Source organism: Salmo salar, chromosome 01 (genome assembly GCF_965601325.2).
Source record: "Salmo salar chromosome 01, fSalSal1, whole genome shotgun sequence".
Taxonomy (NCBI): domain Eukaryota; kingdom Metazoa; phylum Chordata; class Actinopteri; order Salmoniformes; family Salmonidae; genus Salmo; species Salmo salar.
The window spans coordinates 174761783-174785748 of record NC_138291.1 but is presented as its reverse complement, the minus strand read 5'-3'; the positions used below and the strand labels follow the sequence as shown (position 1 = coordinate 174785748).

At 41.4% G+C, this 23966-nt stretch overlaps 2 protein-coding genes across 9 annotated transcripts in view; one reads left to right on the top strand and one right to left on the bottom strand.

Annotated features, from left to right (window-relative positions):
• Positions 1-1230: 1230 nt before the first annotated feature.
• LOC106571594 (E3 ubiquitin-protein ligase TRIM35) lies at positions 1231-10308 on the top strand. The gene is made up of 6 exons (XM_014144862.3): positions 1231-1899; positions 2172-2267; positions 2902-3132; positions 3248-3270; positions 3355-3473; positions 3591-10308. The coding sequence occupies exons 1-6, from the start codon at positions 1495-1497 to the stop codon at positions 4163-4165; spliced, it is 1449 nt and encodes a 482-aa protein (XP_014000337.2). The 5' UTR covers positions 1231-1494; the 3' UTR covers positions 4166-10308.
• Positions 9666-23966, bottom strand: part of tpm2 (tropomyosin 2 (beta)) — a 37990-nt gene continuing 23689 nt past the window's right edge. For 2 of the 8 annotated variants that reach the window (XM_014144788.3, XM_014144823.3), the window contains 5 exons: positions 23014-23084; positions 20844-20919; positions 18942-19004; positions 18683-18752; positions 9666-11523 (listed from right to left, as the gene is read on the bottom strand). In XM_014144788.3, the coding sequence (XP_014000263.1) occupies positions 11441-11523; positions 18683-18752; positions 18942-19004; positions 20844-20919; positions 23014-23084 (363 nt within the window). In that variant the 3' untranslated portion in view covers positions 9666-11440. Of the gene's footprint in view, positions 11524-14607; positions 15175-18682; positions 18753-18941; positions 19005-20159; positions 20236-20843; positions 20920-23013; positions 23085-23966 lie in introns of those variants that run through there. The other 6 variants (XM_014144768.3, XM_014144807.3, XM_014144778.3 and 3 more) reach the window with 3 other exon arrangements.

The window sequence follows — 23966 nt, the reverse complement described above, 5'->3', positions numbered from 1 at the left end:
GTCTGTGTAGATTTTGTATAGAAACATGTTGTTGTGGGTCATTTTGACCCGGAGGATTTCATGTGTATAGATATTTACACAGGTCCAAAATAAACAAGTGTCTTTGATGTATTTTGTTTCGACTGGTTCTGGTTGCACATTTATAATTATGTTTGGGTGAAAAGGAGCTTTCCCAAGCTGCTCCTTCTCAGTGAGAGAGCAGCAGATTTCTGACACAGACACTCAAAAATGAGCACCAAACAGAAAATGCTTGTTTGTGAGAAAGGAAATATGTTTAACAAATAGTTCTTAAATATAGAGTTTTTGAAATCAAATGTTTTTGTATTTCTTCTTTCTGAAAGGTCTGACAAGACAAAATAAAGTTTTGGCTGTTTTTACTTGGTTATTTGACTGTGTAGAGCAGGGGTCTCCAACCCTGTTCCTGGAGTGCTACCGTCCTGTAGGTTTTCACTCCAACTGTTGAGCTGAATATCAGGAGTGACTCAAAGAACTACACTTCCCAGAGTGCACCAGCAGCAGCAAACCGGCTGCTTGTCACCTGATCAATCATTTCACTTATTTGGAGCACCTGTGAAGGCATGGAGGGCGTCAGTCATTCAGAAGAACAAACTTCAGAGGGAAAACTCCAAGTTCACTCACAGGTTCAGTCCAAAGATGCCAATGGTAAAAGGCTTAAATGGTTAATTCATCTTAGTTATTTAGAATGTTATTTAAATGTTTAAACTAATTTAAGTTCATTAAAATGTTTAATTAAGATGGTAACTTTTTGTTATGTCTTTAAAGGTTTACAACCTAATTTACGGTGCGTTGAGGAAAGTTAAGGGAAATGAGTGGAAAACTAACATGGGAGAATCGAGCAAAACGGGCTAAGGGTGTTAATGAAGATATGCCTCGATCTTGTAATGCCTTGCTCCGGTGTTGGAGTATGTTTCATGGATAAGGATGTGTTTTGGGGGAGATCCATTTGCAGTCAAGGAGATGTTGGAAGACGCACTGGGAAAAGTGGAGTCAATCAAAGTGACCAGAGCCTGGTTTCCCAAAAGTATCTTCAGGTTAAATTCATCTTTAGAACCTTTTGTAGTTGCATCGTTAAATCTCCAAGCTGTTTCCCTGCATGTTTTCTGCATTAAATGCCAGTTTTCACCCCACACAGTAGGTGGCAGCATGCACCACTAACGTATGTTCTGTGGACTGCCATAATATCATAGAAGAACAACTGCAAAGGTTCTCCCCTCATACACATTATACAGGAAGTAAGAGTCAGTGAAGCCATTTAAAACGTAGCTAATGTTCAGCTCTCTGCTGTTCAACAACACACACGACAGGAGCTATTTCTCATTACTAGATTCATGTCAACATTTCAGAGCAGATACTGAAGGAGATAAGGAAAGCACACCAAATGGCTTTAGTGCGTTATTAATAAGGGGTAAAATACATTGCTTCTTAAGCTATTACAGGCCATTATAGAGGAACAAGTTTGACGGATTCAGAAAAATGGCTTGCGAATCGACTCTCCCAGAGGAGGATCTATCCTGTGCTGTGTGCTGTGACATCTTCAAGGAACCTGTTCTCCTGTCTTGTAGCCACAGCTTCTGTAAAGCCTGTCTGCAGGAATTCTGGAAAGAGAAGGAATGGCAGGAGTGTCCAGTTTGCAGGAGAAGATCGTCAAGGTCTGAGCCTCCCAATAATCGGGCTCTTAAGAACCTATGTGAGGCCTTCTTACAGGAGAGGCGTCAGAGAGCTTCAGCAGGGTCTGAGGTGCTCTGCAGTCTGCATGGAGAGAAGTTCAAGCTCTTCTGTCTGGAGCATGAACAGCCTATCTGTGTGGTGTGTCGCGATTCAAGGAAACATAAAAAGCATGACTGCATCCCCATAGATGAAGCTGTACAGGATCTTAAGGTAGAGTAAACCAATGATTTTGTTAAGTCAGGGCATTATGCAGAAAATTAACAATAATTTCAACTTCACTGTGAAAGTGAAAAACACTATAGGCCTACAAGTACATTATTTGCTTACAATATGCATTTATGAACTTCCTTTTCGTGAGAGTAGGTATGTGATCTGGAGTTTTAATTTTGTAACAAAGTGACTATCCCTCAGCATTTTTTATTCAGTCAACTGGAATAAGTGTGTGATATGGTATCGGACAACAACCTAGTGTTTTATTCCAGGAGGAACTCAAGCCTACCCTGAAGTCTTTACAGGACAAACTGAAAGTCTTTAAGAAAGTCAAACTCACTTGTGATAAAACAGCACAGCATATCAAGGTAAGAATGCTGAGTGATGTAACACAAACAGCACAGCATATCAAGGTAAGAATGCTGAGTGATGTAACACAAACAGCACAGCATATCAAGGTAAGAATGCTGAGTGATGTAACACAAACAGCACAGCATATCAAGGTAAGAATGCTGAGTGATGTAACACAAACAGCACAGCATATCAAGGTAAGAATGCTGAGTGATGTAACACAGACAGCACAGCATATCAAGGTAAGAATGCTGAGTGGTGTAACACAGACAGCACAGCATATCAAGGTAAGAATTCTGAGTGGTGTAACACAGACAGCACAGCATATCAAGGTAAGAATTCTGAGTGGTGTAACACAGACAGCACAGCATATCAAGGTAAGAATTCTGAGTGGTGTAACACAAACAGCACAGCATATCAAGGTAAGAATGCTGAGTGGTGTAACACAGACAGCACAGCATATCAAGGTAAGAATTCTGAGTGGTGTAACACAGACAGCACAGCATATCAAGGTAAGAATGCTGAGTGATGTAACACAGACAGCACAGCATATCAAGGTAAGAATGCTGAGTGATGTAACAACTGTACAGAGTTGACTGTTCAACCATGTTACCAAGACCAAGGTAGAGTTCTAGTGCTCTCTATCTCCAGCGCCAGGCTGAGGACACAGAGATAAAGATTAAGGAGGAGTTTGAGCAGGTTCACCAGTTTCTACGAAAGGAGGAGGAGGCCAAGATAGCTGCCCTGAGGGAGGAAGAGGAGCAGAAGAGTCAGACGATGAAGGTGAAGATTGAAGAGATGAGCGGACAGATATCATCACTTTCAGACACAATCAAAGCCATAGAGAAAGAGCTGGAAGCTGAAGACATCTCATTCCTGCAGGTACAGATGTCTGTCCCCATAATCATTCAATATTATTAAAGATGGATGCCACAATGAATACTGATTGATCATTAATAACATTGATAGCTAAGCTGCTCTTTTTGTTACTTTGCAGAACTACAATGCCACAATGAAAAGGTAAGTGATCTGCCTCCTGTCTCTCTCTACTCTGTGGTTCTGAACCTAACCCCACAGCAGCAATGACTCCTAAATGTTCTCCAGAACCCAGTGCCCACTGCCTGATCCTGTGAGGGTTTCAGGAGCGCTGATAGATGTGGCAAACCACCTGGGCAACCTCAAGTTCAGAATCTGGGAGAAAATGAAGGAGATTGTTCAATACAGTGAGTGATATTTATTCCAAATAGATTCAATGATCGCTTGACATGTAGGCCGAACGGATCGTTTATTTTGTTCTCTGTTTAGTTTTGACGTGACGTGTCTCTGTTCTCTCTGTTCAGCTCCGGTGGTTCTGGACCCTAATACTGTGCACTCAAAGCTACTCTGTTCCATGACCTGGATGGGGTATGATGATTGCTTTGTATGGGGTGGTGAGTTCCAGCAGCGTCCTGACAACCCAGAGAGGTTAACCGAGGGATGGGTCATGGGCTCTGAGGGCTTTACCTCAGGGACACACAGCTGGGACATTGCGATTGATGACGAGTTTTGGTTTGCAGGTGTGGCCGCTGAGTCTATCAATAGGTCTGATCCTAGAGATGAAGTCTGGGGTATTAGCCATGTTGGTAGTTTTAATACAGATTATAAGGAAGACTTTGATTATGTATATAAAGTAAGTTGCCCAAATACTGAAACCATTTACCTCCCCGTGAGACACAACTCCAGAGTTAAGGACAGGATCAGAGTTCAGCTGGACAGGGACAGAGGAGAGCTATCATTCTACGACATTGATAATAACACACATATACACACACATACACACGCATTCACTGGGAGAATATTTCCAATTTTTTCAGTGCGTGATGGTCTCCGGATTTTACCAGTGAGGGCCTCTGTAACAGTGGACCAGCACAGTTAGGGCTGCCGGAAAACGTGTGGTGAGCTGGCATTTACCCCAGTCAGTTTCATCGGGTTTCGCAACACCCCACTACTGTTCATTTGAAATAATAAAAATATTGACAAAGTGTGGAAACGACTGTTTTTTTGGGGGCCGATTTGTCTTGTGATTAGTCATCTTGCACACTGTTCATCTGTGCTGCCGTTGTGTGCATCTTAACCAATCACATTCAGGCTCTACTCTTTCCTCTGGAATTTGAAAACATATCACTCCCAATAGAAATAAGTAACTCATTACATTTAAGTCATTTAGCAGACGCTCTTATCCGGAGAGACTTAAATGAGCAAGGCACTTAATGTTAATTGCTCATTTGAGGGCACAGACAGATTTTGAACATCATGAAAACCAAATAATTTTTTTCAGTCAGACCAATGATGTCAGGAAAATGTGAACGTGTTCAAATTTGATTCAAGATTCAGCTTGACTACTTAGTCTTTAATACCTTTTCTATCCAAATGATTTACTGAAATGAACCTCTGAACACTATGATATATACAGTGCATTCGGAAAGTATTCAGACCCCTTGACTTTTTCCACATTTTCTTACCTTACTCTTATTCTAAAAGTGATTAAATAGTTTTTTCCCCCATTCATCAATCTACACACAATACCCCATAATGACATCACAGGTTTAGACATTTTTGCAAATGTATTAAAAAATAAAAAACAAATATTTTATTTACGTAAGTATTCAGACCCTTTGCTATGAGACTTGAAATGTAGCTCAGGTGCATCCTGTTTCCATTGATCATCCTTAATGTTTCTACAACTTGATTGTAGTCCACCTGTGGTAAATTCAATTGATTGGACATTCATTGGAAAGGCACACACCTGTCTATATAAGGTCCCACAGTTGACAGTGTATGTCAGAGCAAAAACCAAGCAATCCCGTCCGTAGAGCCCCGAGACAGGATTGTGTCGAGACACAGATCTGGGGAATGTTCCAAAACATTTCGGTAGCATTGAAGGTCCCAAAGAACACAGTGGCCTCCATCATTCTTAAATGGAAGAAGTTTGGAACCACCAAGACTTCCTAGAGCTGCCCGCCCAGACAAACTGAGCAATCAGGGGAGAAGGGCCTTGGTCAGGGAGATGACCAAGAACCCGCTGGTCACTCTGACAGAGCTCCAGAGTTCCTCTGTGGAGATGGGAGAACCTTCCAGAAGGACAACCATCTCTGCAGCACTCCAAGGTCTTTATGGTAGAGTGGCCAGACGGAAGCCACTCCTCAGTAAAAGGCACATGACAGCCCGCTTGGAGTTTGCCAAAAGGCACCTAAAGGACTCAGACCATGAGAAACAAGATTCTCTGGTCTGATGAAACCAAGATTGAACTCTGGCCTGAATGCCAAGCGTCACGTCTGGAGGAAACCTGGCACCATCCCTACGGTGAAGCGTGGTGGTGGCAGAATCATGCTGTGGGGATGTTTTTCAGCGGCAGGGACTGGGAGACTAGTCCGAATCAAGGGAAAGATGAATTGAGCAAAGTAGAAAGAGATGCTTGATGAAAACCTGCTCCAGAGTGCTCAAGACCTCAGACTGGGGCGAAGGTTCACCTTCGAACAGGACAACGACCCTAAGCGTACAGCCAAGACAATGCAGGAGTGGCTTCAGGACAAGTTACTGAATATCCTTGAGCGGAGTTCGGACTTGAACCCGATCAAACATACCTTGAGAGAGATGAAAATAGCTGTGCAGCGACGCTCCCCATCCAACCTGACAGAGCTTGAGAGGATCTGCAGAGAAGAATGAGAGAAACTCCCCAAATACAGGTCTGCCAAGCTTGTAGCGTCATACCCAAGAAGACTTGTGGCTGTAATCGCTGCCAAAGGTGCTTCAACAAAGCACTGAGTAAAGGGTCTGAATACTTATGTAAATGTGATATTTCGTTTTTTATAATTAGCAAAAATGTCTAAACCTGTTTTTGCCTTCTCATTATGGGGTATTGTGTGTTAAACAATTTAATACATTTTAGAATAAGGCTGTAAAAGTCAAGGGGTCTGAATACTTTCTGAATGCACTGTATAGATATATTGAACGCTATTTTATATATACATATATATATTGAACACAATATTATATAGATATTTAACAATGTATGTATATAGAAATATTGAACACTATATTATATATACACACTACCAGTCAAAAGTTCACACACCTCCCCATTCAAGGGTTTCTTTATTTGTACTATTTTCTACATTGTAGAATAATAATGAAGACATCAAAACTATGAAATAGCACATATGGAATCATGTAGCAACCAAAAAAGTGTTCAACAATTTCTTCAAAGTAGCCCCCCTTTGACTTCCTTGATGACAGCTTTGCACACTCTTGGCATTCTCTCAACCAGCTTCATGAGGAATGCTTGAGGTAACCCTGCATAAAGCTCATCCCTTCTATTTTATATTATCTAATTGCAGTTGTTTGTGTGTGTAAGGAAAACTCCTCTCTAGTTAGAATAGAATTCATATGAACATTTTGTGACCTGATAAAAATCATAGCCCATACGAAATGGTTTTACAACATTTTGATTGTGCCCACGTTTTCAGATATGCATCTACACATTGTATTAAAATGTGTCTCAGCAGTCCACTGTGTCCGCATTGTGACCACATTTACTTGTCCATCCATGTATGCAAATTTTTGGACAGATATTCTTTCAAAATAATAACTTTAGACACACATTGATGACATACAGTAACAGTCAAAAGTTTGGACACACCTCATTCAAGGGTTTTTCTTTTTACTATTTTCTACATTGTAGAATAATAGTGAAGACATCAAAACTATGAAATAACACATGGATTCATGTATTAACCAAAAAAGTGTTAAATCAAAATATATTTTATATTTGAGATTCTTCAAAGTAGCCACCCTTTGCTTTGATGACAGCTTTGCACACTCTTGGCATTCTCTCAACCAGCTTTATGAGGTAGTCACCTGGAATGCATTTCAATTAACAGGTGTGCTTTGTTAAAAGTTAATTTGTGGAATTTCTTTCCTTCTTAATGCATTTGAGCCAATCAGTTGTGTTGTGACAAGGTAGGGTTGGTATACAGAAGACAGCCCTATTTGGTAAAAGACCAAGTCCATATTATGACAAGAACTGCTCAAATAAGAAAAGAGAAATGACAGTCCATCATTACTTTAAGACATAAAAGTCAGTCAATCCGGAAAATGTCTAGAACTTTGAAAGTTTATTCAAGCGCAGTCGCAAAAACCATCAAGTGCTGCTGAAACTGGTTCTCATGAGGACCGCCACAGGAAAGAAAGACCCAGAGTTACCTCTGCTGCAGAGGATAAGTTCATTAGAGTTACCAGCCTCAGAAATTGCAGCACAAATAAATGCTTTACAGAGTTCATGTAACAGACATCTCAACATCAACTGTTCAGAGAAGAATGAGTGAATCAGGCTTTCATGGTCGTATTGTTGCAAAGAAACCACTACTAAAGGGCACCAATAAAAAGAAGAGACTTGCTTGGGCCTAGAAACATGAGCGATGGACATCGGACTGGTGGAAATCTGTCCTTTGGTCTGATGAGTCCAACTTTGAGATTTTTGGTTCCAACCGCTATGTCTTTGTGAGACGCGGAGTAGGTGAACAGATGATCTCTGCATGTGTGGTTCCCACCGTGATGCATGGAGGAGGGGTGCTTTGCTGGTGACACTGGTGGTGATTTATTTAGAATTCAAGGCACAATTAACCAGCATGGCTACCACAGTATTCTGCAGCGATACGCCATCCCATCTGGTTTGCGCTTAGTGGGACTATCATTTGCTTTTCAACAGAACAATGACCCAAAACACACCTACAGGCTGTGTAAGGGCTATTTGACCAAGGAGAGTGATGGAGTGTTGCATCAGATGACCTGGCTTCCACAATCACCCGGCTTCCACAATCACCCAACCTCAACCCAATTGAGATGGTTTGGGATAAGTTGGACCGCAGAGTGAAGGAAAAGGAGCCAACAAGTGCTCAGCATATGTGGGAAGTCCTTCAAGACTGTTGGAAAAGCTCTCCAGGTGAAGCTGATTGAGAGAATGCCAATGGTGGGTACTTTGAAGAATCTAAAATGTTTTGATTTGTTGAATTTCTTTTTGGTTACTACATGATTCCATGTGTTATTTCATAATTTTGATGTCTTCACTATTATTCTACAGTGTAAAAATAAAGAAAAACCCTTGAATGGTACCGTAAGTCAATGGTGCGACATGTCAATGATTTAAGAGGGTTTTGATGATTTAAATTGTTTTACTGTCCAGATCCGTCTACACTTGTAATAATATCCAGACACCGTGTGGGCATGGTCAGGAAGATCTGATCACAATGAGTCTTTTAATCATCTTAAAAATGTGGGCACAATCAGAATGTGGACAAGATCAGAACAAATGACACATGTTAGCACCAGGTATAAACGGGACTTATGTCATACCATATGGGCAACTGGCAGTTGGTTACAATGCAAAACCGCAGTCAGGTCAAGATGACGAGCACGCAGATTAGTTTCCCAGAGATGGTTTCTAACAGTTTGTGCAGAAATTCTTCGGTTGTGCAAACCCACAGTTTTATCAGCTGTCCGGTGGCTGGTCTCAGACAATCCCGCAGGTGAAGGAGCCGGATGTGGAGGTCCTGGGCTGGCGTGGTTACACGTGGTCTGCGGTTGTGAGGCCAGATGGATATACTGCCAAATTCTCTAAAATGACATTGGAGGTGGCTTATGGTAGAGAAGTGAACATTACATTCTCTGATGTACATTCCTGCAGTCAGCATGCCAATTGCACGCTCCCTCAAAACATCTGTGGCATTGTGTTGTGACACAAAACTGAACATTTTAGAGTGGTCTTTTGTCCCCAGCACAAGGTGCACCTGTATAATGATCATGCTGTTTAATCAGCTTCTTGATATGCCACACCTGTCAGGTGGATGGATTATTTTGGCAACGGAGAAATGCTCACTAACAGGGATGTAAACAAATTTGTGCACAACATTTGAGAGAAGTAAGCCTTTTGTGCGAATGAATTTTTTTGGGGGGGGGATCTTTTATTTCAGCTCATGAAACATGGGACGAACACTTTACATGTTGCATTTATATTTTTGTTCAGTGTCAATGTGACAAAGGTTAAATGTACAACCTTGTTAGACATTTCTGCCATGATTGTTTGCACATCATGCTTTGGCAATATCATGGGTCAAAGTTGATCTGAAGCTACCATCCTGTTGCTGCGGAAAAATGACAAAAGCAGTTACACCAGAATTGTTACGCCAAAACGTCAGCTAAATGGGTCACTTCTACTAAATGGTAAAGTGGTAGCCAGCATCATTCAAAGAAACCAAAAAGTTGTCTTGATCAGTTCACCATACCATTGTAAACAGCAAACTAAAGTATAAACGCTATGAGACTTTGTTGCACTGTAATCTGGTTTAAGGAAATACTAGAAGAAATGCACAAAACAACCATTTATTTTGCCGGCCATTTTTTAATCATCTTAAGAGCTTATACAGTTGATTCATTGCATAGGATACATGAGTAATAAACCTTAATACACATTTGAATACCTCCAGAATATTGAATAATTCCCCCTAATTAAAACCTTCAGACCAATAAGCATTCTGACTACTCTGAAGTATTGACACAGGTGCATTAAGATATCATTACATGAGCTTCAAATCAACCTTACAAGTTTACAGCTGTAGGGTAGTTCCACAAAATGAGTCCCTTTTGCATCCCTTTGATATTTTAAGTAGAAATGTTGCACCAATATTGGATTTTAAAAGCCTGCCATATTAAATGAAGTGCCATTTAATATAGACATGGAAAATTCAATACATTAGATTTTTTTTTAATAACAATAAGAGAGTGCCAACATTCAGCATTTTGACATCTGCAATCTGACTTCTCAGAAGATTTTAACTCATTTAACCTCAAAAGTAAAATTTGGCTGTTTTGACAAAGTCAATTCAGACGATTATCTATTTCATGTGATTAGTGACTCATTGTAAGGTAAAACACTTTAAAATGAGGGACGTGTTTAAGGTCAATCCTGTAACCTGAACTCTCATTTTAATATGGTGAATATTTCATATATTTCCCCCCCCCCCCCCCCCAAAAAAAACAAACATTTAACATCTAATAATGAAATCAGTGTAAAAGCAGGTGAGCTGGTTCTACTCTTTCTGGTGTTTTGTGGGGGGAAACAGTGGGTTGAGCATAACACGTCAACCCTGTTACTCATAGATTAAGTTACACTACTCAAAAAGAGACTCGTTTAGTGGAATGACCATGTAACAGTTAAACCGGCTAATTATTGAGAGGGTGTTTCAAAAATTAAGAGACGTTTCAGATTCTAACAACTATGGGCATTCTCAAAAATCTTTGTCAAGGAAAAAAAAATAAAAGGCAAGTGATTAGAATACATGAGGTACCACATCGGCATGATTAGAATACCAAAATCATCTAATGTTATACTATTATCCAAACCCCCAAAAGGTCACTACAACAATTTTGAAAATTCAAAAACTTTGTCAAAAGAATACTGTGTCTAAATTAAATGTCCCTATTGTAATTAGTTTGTATTACATTATGATACCTTTGCTAGTCATTTTTAACATATAAAACAAACCTAGACGTACATTTAACATGTGAACGCTAGTCTTTTTCCCTGTTTGGGTCAGTTCTACACAAATACTATACTGTATTAATTAAAACAATGAGTGGCACATCTTACCAAACAGTAAGTAAAGAATATATGTTTACCATTTATTTGTTTTGAAGGATTACAAAAACTTTATACTTTGGATAAAAAATAAGAGTTTGAGGTAACAAAGCTCAAAGAGTAAAGCAAATGCAATTTCACTTCAAGGAGGCCTCAGAGGTCAGATTAGAAAAGAGATGTCAACTTTAAGACTCGAATCACATGCTAAATACAAACAGCAACCTCAATAGCATTCAACTCTATGCTGTTATAGTGAACCATGTTAACTTCTGTAGCCAGCATGCGTTTGCCATTAATTAGCATGTGTGCAAGAGACCCTCATTAGCTAAACGAAATGCCTTGTTCGTAAGCCTTTACTACTATTAAAGCCAAGTGAAGACTGTCCTGTTCCCAAAGGGGCAAGTCAACTAAAGGATTTGGTCAAGTGTGTATCAATGAGCATTATGAAAGCTTTGTGTTTTTTTCATTTCGCTTCGTTTTAGGCCTCTTGTTCATGGGCCCAGGCAGACAGAGCTCTCTTTATAGATTGTTGAGCTCCAGGAGGGTTTGGTCCAGCGTTTGGTGCATGTCTAGGTTCTCTTCTTTAGCTGTAGCCAGTTTCTCTGGTGACGGGGAAACAAAAGAACAGGTGAGCACCCCAACAAGCAAGCGCTCAGTTGGCTCAGGAATAGGACAATGAAACACGGACATCAAAAAATGAACAGTACTATCTAACAATGTGATTCAAAAGCATACGGTATTTTACACATTCATATATCAAGTGTGTTCGTGTAAAATTGCAGTAACATGTTTGTGTCAGTTAAAACAGCGAAAGTGGTCACTAAGAAGCACAGGCGGACAATACAAACAGAGCTAGGCTGTTGAAAAGATCCAAGTTATATATAATTGAAGCAAGAATTAACTTTTCTGGACAGCCAATCTAATCTAGATGAAAACAAAAAAATGTAATATGAACTTTTGTTTTTAATCTTAGTTCAGACATCTTCTACATGTTGGTGCGCTACCATAGCAAGTGCCTTCCCAGACCCAATGAGAGGACAGTGCTCCTTGTGTGCACAGAATGTCAGGTGAGGTTTCAATTTCAGTGTGTACAAAGGAGCGTTTCCAGAGGACAGCAGATGCTTTCTGCTTGTCACACCACTCAATGGGCCAGGTGGTGAGGGAAGCTAAAACGTGAAGATACTTGGTGCAATGAAAGTAATGCTAGTCAATACAAGGAGGCTAAAGATTTACATTTAGCCCAGCTAACTTGTGGAAAGTCATGAGGTAAATGTAGCACAACTTGGAATTAGCCAAGTTCACTATAGCACACCATGCAAAATAGTGAAATTACTTAGGGAATCTTAACAGGGAAAACACCCAAAAGGAATCCATGTAAACGATTGGGTGTGGATATAATATGGGGTAACTTTTAGCGAAGCCAAGTGTAGAGAAACTTCAACCCCATAAATGTAATACTGCACCCAGAGTGTATACTTAGTATGTATAAGTACTATAATACTTAATGATACAATATATGTTTCATCACACTAAACTACAAACTCTACATTCAAAGAAATACATAAGCCTGTGTAGTTTCAAGCCCGTGTAAAGCTTAACAAAGTTTACATATCATTGACTTTGGATGGATACATGTAAGACAGTCTGAGCAATAGCAAAACATTTGTGAAATCAAAAAATGTATAACATTCACCAGGTACGAGGCAGATTTCATGGTATTTTATATATAATATATATATATCATCATCTATATGTGTCAGTCTACAGGCTTTAGAGTATATAGGCAGGATGGCATGCAAACAATCTGAAGTTTTACAACAAACTGTCCTATATGCAAACTTGGGTATTTCTTTTGAATAAATAATCCTGAAAACCATTCTTCCAAATAAATGCTAATTATTCCACATTCTGTGAAAGCTTTGAAAACTTCAGGTGTGGGATGGTGTCCAGTCCAAAGTGCTCCATTAAACTCCCTCATGTCTTAGCAGTGGAACTCTACAATGTGCAGCAAGTGAGTATCCTCAAGGTTTGTGAAAAACTAACTTGCCTAATTCTGAAAAACTTGGAACCAAATTCCATACAAAAAAGGTTACATGATTTTTTTGGGGGGGATGAATTACTGTACCTATGCCCAAATTACACACAACACCCCAAGTTTGGGGCAAATTCATTCACACTCAATTCCCTTGATGAATTTTAACAGCTTTTCCATGTATTAAATGTTTTATATGATTGGGCAATTACTTGAATGTCATGTTTGCAAATGACTTCAATGTTATCACTTAAATTTTCATGAATTGACTCCACCCTAATGAACGATGTACAACCAGTGCCTTCTAGAGGGGGGTATGAGAAATCGGTTCCAAGGTTATTCAGAGACAAGTGCATATTGGAAGAGTGGGATAGTGGAAGGAAGTTTGCCAAAGCTTCCGTCTCAGACTCAGCTGTTAAATTCGTTCAAAACAACCCTCAGTTCGTTACTGAGGATGCGGTTGTTCTCCACCTCCTTGTGATAACGTTCTGTGGTGCCAGAAGAGTCAATGAAAGCCAGTGTGAAGATAGAAAGAGGGAGAGAAAGAGGGAAGGGTTAAAAGGTCACAGGTTAGTGCAATAAAGGTCACAGGGCAATGAAAGACAAGAAAAAAAGAACTGCTGAAAGTTGCTTTTTTTTCGTCTGACAGAGGTAAATCAGCACCTATAGCCATTACAGCTCGCTTGACAATGCTTGAAATGTCTTGAATTGAACACAATCATTGCAAGACATTAAAAGGAAAGTTTGTTTCATTAGTCCATTGTTGACATAGTCCCAAAATGTTTTGTTTGTCAGCAATCAAGTTATGTAATTATCAAAATACGATGCAAAACGTAGCATAATACAGGGATGACTTCTGTACTTAGAAAAAAAGAACACAAATTGTTGTTGAAAGTTACATATCTTAACTTGATTGCTGACAAGCAAAACATGTTGGGACTCAACAATGGACTAATGAAACAAATACCAAAAGATGTTTTTTGGGTGTAATTTTCCTTTAAGCAACTATAGCAGGAAGCAATACATATTCATATTGCTGGGGTCAGGGGATAAGAAAGGGAGGTAAAAGAGACACAGCACATCCCTTTAAGATTCTCCAAAGTACTGAGCCGCAGGTTTCTTTAGACAGGATAATTCTCACTTTAAACTAAATATCATGTTCCCTTAAATCATTAGAGATGTATTGGTTCAACTGGGAGTGGTTGGAAATCAGAGGGATTGTTCAGAACTGCACCACTTTTGGTGAGATTTATTTTGATGCCTTGTGTCAGAGTTGGCCAGATAATTACAGTTAAAAACGGTTAATACGGTGTGGTGGGAACAGTACTGAATTGAGATTCATTCACACCGATTCCCTTGTATCGTAAAATAAGTAATTCACCGAATGACTCGTATCTCCATCATAACACTTTACAACACTTCAGATATAATTGGATATGAATCCTGAATATTTAAAATTCTCAATAAAACGGTAAAGGTAGTCAAAAAATGTAGCCTATATTAAATGTAGTCAATAAACACCATGTAAGTTGAGTATAGTCAGGTATATTGGTATGGCAAATTGTGGATTGTAATCGTCGGCACCAACCTTCTTAACATTATTAGGTGATTATGATGAGAAACCAAATGCTGATAATGACAGTAGAAAACAGGAGCGGTTTCAGGACATTTATTACAGAGAAAGGGAAAACAGGGGACAAGTATATATCTCAATACAGAAGACCAAGCCTAACCCAGATCTTTGGAGAGGTATGGACACCGTGCCAGACAACACCACTGGCTTTTCCTATATACATCTATAGAAATGTACGAGGATCACTGAACAATGTTGACATCTGACAACAGTAGGGAGCGGAACTAAAAGGGGGGACAATCTGCCTGGGGCCACATTTATATCCCTTGGTATTTTGAATCAGCAAGTCTTGTAAACCTAGTACGACCACATTTTTTTCAAATTCGCCATACAAATTTCGTAACCAAGGGTATTGAGAGATCAATCACAGTTCTGTCTGAAAAGTTGTGGAATGAAAAAAAAAAAGGACAGAAAGGAAGTGGAGGATGTCTGAACCCCAGGGGTGCCAGATGAAGGTGGAGAGCGTCAGAGAGGAGGAGGAGGAGGAGGAAGAGTGAGGGAGTGTCTAGAGTGTAGTCATGTCGTTGAGAGCCAGGTCAAGCTCCTCACTGAGGGCTTTACCCTTCAGCTTCTGAGCGTACACCTCGTCTGGAGGGAGGGGTGGACACAGGACAGAAAGATGGACAGACACACAAGATGGAAACAGAACAAGGTGAGTGAAAAAAGAAAAAAGTTAAAGAAAAGTCAGATAACTGAAATCTTAACTTTAAAAAGGATTGTGCACATCTAAAGAAATTATAATAAAATGCAAAATAACTTTTCCACCAAATTCATTCAGCAGTAGCAATCTGACAATCAAATACTTCACAAAAATTCTAGATTTGTAAAAAATAAATTAACCAAATTCCAAAAATGTTAGAATATGAATAAGTTGCGTATCATTAACACAGAATCAAACCGTTAACACAACGCACTCCAGTTTAAAAATCAACTAAAACTCATCCTTCAGAAAAAGACAAATCCACTCAAGGTTATCAGAGTCATGCAGCATCAAAAGCCAGGTTCCACTTCAAACTCCTCAAACAAAACACCAGATAACACCAACTGAACAGCCATGCTCCACTTCAAACTAGGGATGTGACAAATGGAGAAAAAATGTAATCTTAACATTTAAACTGCTATTTATTTTTAAATAAGTTTTACGTTAAAACGATAAGAAAAATGCATAAAATTCCACGTGAGTTTACAATGCACCTGTGCTGCTGCCAACAACGGGTCTCACGGTGCATCCCTTTCCAATGGTTAAGCATTGCACCTGTGCCACCATGACTGGACCTGTGCCACCATGACTGGACCTGTGCCACCATGACTGGACCTGTGCCACCATGACTGGACCTGTGCCACCATGACTGGACCTGTGCCACCATGACTGGACCTGTGCCACCATGACTGGACCTGTGCCACCATGACTGGACCTGTGCCACCATGACTGGACCTGTGCCACCATGACTGGACCTGTGCCACCATGACTGAGCCTCAATTCCACCTGGCAAAGTTTCCTTCTCATTTAACTTCTAAAATTATTGCCATACAGGACTTCACTTCTGTCACTTGCCTTTCTCTGATTCTTGCAACTGTTAATGACGATGACGTAGTGTTGGAGAGTAGACTCCAAAATAATTGATTCCTCGACTCCTTGCACGTCGAGTGTGAAGATTAGATTCCAATAGGAATCAACTCCTAAGATTCAGTATTCTTGGAACGGAGGAGACTGCTTAGTTGCCGTACTTCTGAGAACACAAAACACTTGCATCTTTCATAGCGCGCTAATGAGGAACGGAGAACGAGGGCCACAGTATCAGGCAGGTCGGCCACCAGGCAGGTCGGCCACCAGGCCGTCAGAACCGTGCACCAGGCCGTCAGAACCGTGCACCAGGCCGTCAGAACCGTGCACCAGGCCAGGGTTTCCCACACTGTGTCCTGGGCCCCCCCCCCCCCGGGTGCACATTTTGGTTTTGCCCTAGCACTACACAGCAAACTCAAATAACCATCATCATCATCAAGATTTGATTATTTGAATCAGCTGTGTAGTGCTAGGGCAAAACCAAAACGTGCACCCAGGGGGGGCCCCAGGACCGAGTTGGGGAAACCCTGCACTAGGTTTATCTATCGGCAATCAAAAGCTGTGTCTCGCAATGGAATACTGTAAATCGTAATTTCTTGGCTTGCAATGTCTTGCAACTTCAAAGCAGTGCCCATCAATGAATAGGCTAGGATATGCTACACGCAACAGACGGAAGACTGAACACACACTGGCATCATTAGCGAAGAGATAGAGCAGGGGTGTAATCACTAGTCCAAACAGTAACTAAAACCAGAGTTTCTACTGGACAAATTCAAGTAGGTCCATCAGTTTTGTTTGCTTCCGTTTAAGAAACGTTTTGCAACATAAATGGGTGTAATGAATACACCCCAGGCAGGCCAGCTCGAGGGCGAGAGCTGAGGGGGAAGGCAGAAGAAAACAAACCATGGTGAGGATATCTCTTGGTAATCTGTCTTGCATACCTCGCAAATTCACCAAAGTAGCCTAAAGTTCACCTCTTCCTCTGGTTCTCTTTAAATTCCACAACTTTCCTCAGGCTGAGATTCTAACTTTGGGGGGTGGGGGGGGGGTTCTCTTAAAGTTAAGGATCCCAATTTTGTTTAAAAGTTAAGTCACATCAATAATTCAAACTCCTGGAACACCACACCAGATAACAACTACTGAACAGCCTTGTTCCACTTCAAACAACACACCAGATTAGACCTACTGAACAGTCTTGTTCCACTTCAAACTCCTGGAACACACCAGATAACCGCTACTCTCACATTACATTTCCAAAGTCTGCCAAAACACAACAAGACATGAAGCTCTCCACAACAAGCCCATTCTGATTGCTAAATAACCACTGATTTGATTGAGTAACTGGATGAATCGACAACACCCTTACGTAAATAAGAAACAAGGCAAACCTTGGAAGAATCCAACTTGCTCGTAGTCCAAGTACTACAACTGAAATCTAACCTTTCTTATAGGATCTAATCGATCAGTCAAACTGATCAATATGAGATAAGGCAACACCAAGGGCTCCCGAGTGGTGCAGCGGTCTAAGGAACTGCATCTCAGTGCTAGAGGCGTCACTACAGACCCTGGTTCAATTCCAGGCTGTATCACAACCGGCCGTGATTGGGAGTCCCATAGGGCGGCGCACAATTGGCCCAGCGTCGTCGGGGTCAGGCCGTCATTGTAAGAATTTGTTCTTAACTGACTTGCCTAGTTAAATAATTATAATAATAACCAGACAGGATAGGCAATCGAAAGTGAAGCTGTGGCTCCACAGTTAGGCTGCAATCACACAGGCAGCCAAAATCTGATCTTTTGCCCAATTATTGGCAAAGGAGCTGATCTGATTGGTCAAAAGACCGGCTACTGGAAAAAGTTCAGAATTATAGGCTGCCTGTGTAAACGCAGCCTTATAGGCAGACTATTATTCTTAGGAGCTAAAGACTCAGAATCTACACAATCATACGGAATGCTCATCATTGATTTCAACTGCAATCTGTTCTAATTAGATCCCTGGACAACAGAGCCAGGTTAATGGGGGTTAATCTATCTAATCTCTCATTGGTTAATCTATTAAACCCATATTAATAAATCCATTCCCATCGGCGCTCCTCTGTTTCTAACGGTACTCAAAGTTGGAAGGTAAATTGTTAATTACTATCTACAAAGCTGCTCGACTATTAAGAGTCTTTATTAATGATTGAAACACACAGGCATGTTACCTAACGCTATAATACACTACTAACAAGTCATGCGAGGGTACCCAACAGGCTTCAGTGTTACAACTCATGGTTATAGGGGAACATTCTTCTGTTAGTGAAACGTCTGTTACACTTTCACAAAGGAAACATAAGAGTGAGTCCAAATGGCACCCCCCCCCCCCCCCCCCCCAATAGGGCTCTGGTCAAACGAAGTGCACTAAACAGGGTTTAGGGTGCCATTTGGGATTCAGATAAAGTGAATGGGGCACTGAAAATGCAGTTAGCGACGTCAGCTCCTGGGAACTCCAAGAGGTGTTAATGGTTGTGAATGAAAGGAGGGTAGAAAACATACCTTCCAAATCATCAATGGTTTTCTCAAGCTTAGCCACAGACCTCTCTGCAAACTCAGCACGGGTCTCAGCCTGGGGGGGACAAAGCATCAGAGCACAATGCTTTTCAAATACATTTTTCCAAGCACCAAATGACATATCTACGTAATATCTTGGTTAACATCAGGTTGCATAAGAGTGGGAGGAAGATGAGGCTTTAAGATACCATTTGAAGAACCATTCATACTAAAATATTACATATGGTGACCCTACAGTACCCACCTCTTTAAGTTTGTCAGTAAGAACTTTGATTTCCTCTTCATATTTGTCCTCCTTTTGTGAGTACTAGAAGTGAAATAATAGAGATTCATATTTTAGCACAAGAGCTTCTCCTTAAACAGTCACAACTCAAAACATACGGCAGTATTCTAGTTAAAATAGACAGTCAATATATATTTATGTATTTATTCTATGACAACATCTACAGTGTAGCATTCAATTAATAGCCTACTGTTCACATCCACTAAAGTAAACACTATTGGATACAAATTCTGTTCATAAAAATGAGGAGGGCTACAACAAGAGCTGAAAGGTTGGCTAGGGAGGATAGGAGACTACAACACAAGAGCTGAAAGGTTGGCTAGGGAGGATAGGAGACTACAACACAAGAGCTGAAAGGTTGGCTAGGGAGGATAGGAGACTACAACACAAGAGCTGAAAGGTTGGCTAGGGAGGATAGGAGACTACAACACAAGAGCTGAAAGGTTGGCTAGGGAGAGGAGACTACAACACAAGAGCTGAAAGGTTGGCTAGGGAGGAGAAGAGACTACAACACAAGAGCTGAAAGGTTGGCTAGGGAGGAGAAGAGACTACAACACAAGAGCTGAAAGGTTGGCTAGGGAGGAGAAGAGACTACAACACAAGAGCTGAAAGGTTGGCTAGGGAGGAGAAGACTACAACACGAGAGCTGAAAGGTTGGCTAGGGAGAGGAGGGTTAAAACACAAGAGCTGAAAGGTTGGCTAGGGAGAGGAGACTGCAACACGAGAGCTGAAAGTTTGGCTGGGAAAATAAAGCTAAGAGGGCTAGCTAAAGTCTCAGCGTAGGCTTGTCATAATGCAAGCGGGTCCTAAGAACAAAACATCAAACTCTCCTCAATCATAATCTTCTGCTTTTAAATGTGTTTTACACCCATCTAACGTTATGCCTGGACTACAGTTCAATCCCTACACTTTTTAAAATCAATGTTATGGATAAAAACATATATATAGATAACTTTATAGATGCTGCACTGTTTGAGAGGATGGCTTGTGTGTAAGCATTTCATTTGACACTATGTTGTATTCTGTGCATATGACAAATAAACATGGATTATAGCTAGATATCCTACACTAAGTCTGTGTGTTGAGGGGCATCCGTGTGCGTTTTATCCAGCTGGACTATCCTGCATCGTATCTGTATCTGACCTTTGGGCCCAGCTTACTTCCCCTCTCCTACAGTACCTTCTCAGCCTGGGCCTCCAGAGACTTCAAGTTGTTGGTGACATTTTTCAACTCTTCCTCAAGATCACCAGATTTACTGTGCAACAGCAGGAGGGCGGGAGGAAAACGAGGGAAAAGAAAGGAGAGAGAGCATTTTGAGAGGGAGGAGAGGACATGACCAAGAAGACCCTGGTCTGGATCCTCCAGCCCAGTGCCTATTAGGGAGAGTGCGTTGGCAGGAGAATAAAACTTACCTGAAGGGGTTAATGACACACTTACCAGAAGGGGTTAATGTCACCTACCCACCAGATGGAAGGGTTAAATCAGGATCCTTGATGGATAACATCTGACAGATGAAATCATATACTCTAGTATAGGAAATATACAAACGCATGTATAAAATCCATACATGTATAATCTGTATGCCTCAATCTCAAGTATCACATCAAGGATCCCATTGGCTTCAGGTTGAAGATATGGCGAGGGACAGTATGGCTTGTAGGACATTAGTCCTTTTGTCCCACAGCAATACTGTCACGTCAACCACCAGGGGAGCCCTCCATGAAGCACAGCTGCGAGGCAGAGAGGCTTGGAGGGACGAGTCAAGGGCATAAGCCAGAGGAGCGGAGGAGAGGAGAAAGGAAGCAGGTAGTAAAGAGGTTTGGAACCGGGACGTTTGTCCTGGTACGGGGGGGCAGACAGTACCTCATCCTCTCCGCACATCATGGACTTCAAATTCTGGTCCATGAGTCTAAGCTCTTCCTCCAGCTCCCTGACTCGACTGGGTTAGTCCACAGTCAGGTAGGTAGGGGTGTAGGAGGGGGGGCAGGAGGGGGCAGGGAACCCACACACAAGGTGATCCCAGGTGGAGGGGTGTTGGTGGTGTTGGATTCAGGCATGCATTACATAAAGCACAGGGGAGAGAACACACACATCCAGGTGCCCTGTTGTGGTTAGTGTATCCAGTGTATGCCATCGTCTCGTGTTTCCCACATGGGGGGAAAAAAAAGTGTTCTGTCACATTGACCATATTATTGACCAAATTGAAAGCTCAATTGATTCTGAGTCAGGGCATATAACATTTATATGTGAAAACTACTTCTAAGATGAGTCCTTTAAGATTTTCCAAATTCACTTCCTTGTTTAAAATCACTTGCCCTGCTCGTGTTTATAGTCCACAATGTAAGGGGGGGTTAATGGTTATGGACCAATGTAGGCCTGCGGACCAATAATAATAATAATTAAAAAAATAATTATAAAAAGAAAAATAATTTAAAAAAATCTTCATACATACATACACACATACATATATATATAAAACAAAATTTGAAGAAAAAAATTGGGAATTCAGTTGGGGTATCAACTTACAGTTGAGAGTTAGAATAATAGAATACACAAGGTGGAATTTCAAAATTTGTTTGTGCATCAGTCACTCAAATAGCCCATGTCAGCTAAAACATGTAATCACTCTAGAGGTCGCAGACCTACGAGACACTGCAGCCCCTCATGATGGAGTCCAGTTTAATGTGGCCCCCACCCACATCAGAGTTGCCCATCCCTGTGCTAGATGGCCATGGGTATAGATCAGCCAACTAAAACCAGCGTAAAAAAAAAGGAAAAAAAAGAATCCACTTCTGCCATAGACTTCCAGTCAAGTCCCGTTCTGAGGCGCTGTGAGAACAGACTGTTCGACAGAAAGAGAGACTGCTGGGGGACGAGGTTAGGACATTAGTGTCATGTTGTATCATGGGACTACCTGGGAATAAATATATGTTTTGTTGTCAGTTAAAGGGGTGGCTACTGGTTAAAGGGGTGGCTACTGGTTAAAGGGGTGGCTACTGGTTAAAGGGGTGGCTACTGGTTAAAGGGGTGGCTACTGGTTAAAGGGGTGGCTACTGGTTAAAGGGGTGGCTACTGGTTAAAGGGGTGGCTACTGGTTAAAGGGGTGGCTACTGGTTAAAGGGGTGGCTACTGGTTAAAGGGGTGGCTACTGGTTAAAGGGGTGGCTACTGGTTAAAGGGGTGGCTACTGGTTAAAGGGGTGGCTACTGGTTAAAGGGGTGGCTACTGGTTAAAGGGGTGGCTACTGGTTAAAGGGGTGGCTACTGGTTAAAGGGGTGGCTACTGGTTAAAGGGGTGGCTACTGGTTAAAGGGGTGGCTACTGGTTAAAGGGGTGGCTACTGGTTAAAGGGGTGGCTACTGGACTCGCCGTTGTTAAGCCAATTGAAACCAATACACCCACGGAGGTCATTAGCTTGTTTCAGTTGCCATCCAATCATGACTAATTTTATTAACAGGAAGGTGGGTCCATGCAACAAGTCAAATTAACATTAAGATCATTTTTCAGGAGAGGCCTCATCAATGTATATTTCAAAATGCATTAGATGGTTAGATACAACACGTCATGATAAAAATATATGCATAAATTCCCAAATGTGCTCAAGTAAGTAAGAGATGGGGCAAGTAAAGTCTACCGATGAACCATCAACATGTCATTCACATTACAACACCACAATTGCCTTAAACAACCACAATTCAATGGAACTGAAATACCAGGAATTTGTTGGTTTTAACAAAGTTTTTAAGTGTGATGTCCAGCACTGCGTTTTGATTCGCCACCCTTCTCCCAAGGGATTGGATGAACTTTAAAATGGTGAAAACTCACTCCAGCCAATGCTTACATCAATCATTTCCTGTTAAACCCCTGACGGGAAAAGGGTGGAGAATAGGGACTAAGACATGGAAATTGGCACCTTATTCCCTATATAATGCACTACTTTTGACCAGAGCCCTATGGGACCTGGTCAAAAGTAGTGCACTATAAAAGGGAATATGGTGCCATTTGTGTGTCAGTAATGAAGGAGGGTAAACTTACGCCTCAGCCACCTCAGCACGCTCCTCAGAGCGCTCAAGGTCACCCTCAAGGATCACCAGCTTACGGGCCACCTGTAGTCAGACAAATCACACATTAAAGTACACAGGCCAAACACTTCCAATAACTTCATACACACACAAAACTATTCCCATGCAACATCTGAACAGAGATGGTGGCACTAAGAACGTGCAGAAACAGACCTTCAAGCTGGCACAAGCATCAAAACACGTCAAACTAAATTCTGAATTGACCAGTACATTCAATAGTCAAAAACAAAATGAAGAGGGAGGAAAAAAAGAGATTTAATTTAAGAATTTAAGAGAAATCATTAAACAAAAATGTAATAAAAAGTTCTTACGATGAGGGGCGGTAGCGGTGGGTTAAAAAAAAAAAGAGCAAAAAAAAAAAATCTGAGATATAATGCCTATAACCCCCCCATAGGATGAACCAACATACCGTAGGCCTATAACCCCCCCCCCCCCATAGGATGAACCAACATACCGTAGGCCTATAACCCCCCCATAGGATGAACCAACATACCGTAGGCCTATAACCCCCCCCCCCCATAGGATGAACCAACATACCGTAGGCCTATAACCCCCCCATAGGATGAACCAACATACCGTAGGCCTATAACCCCCCCCCCCATAGGATGAACCAACATACCGTAGGCCTATAACCCCCCCCCCATAGGATGAACCAACATACCGTAGGCCTATACCCCCCCCCATAGGATGAACCAACATACCGTAGGCCTATACCCCCCCCCCCCCCCATAGGATGAACCAACATACCGTAGGCCTATACCCCCCCCCATAGGATGAACCAACATACCGTAGGCCTATAACCCCCCCCCCCCCCATAGGATGAACCAACATACCGTAGGCCTATACCCCCCCCCATAGGATGAACCAACATACCGTAGGCCTATAACCCCCCCCCCCCCCATAGGA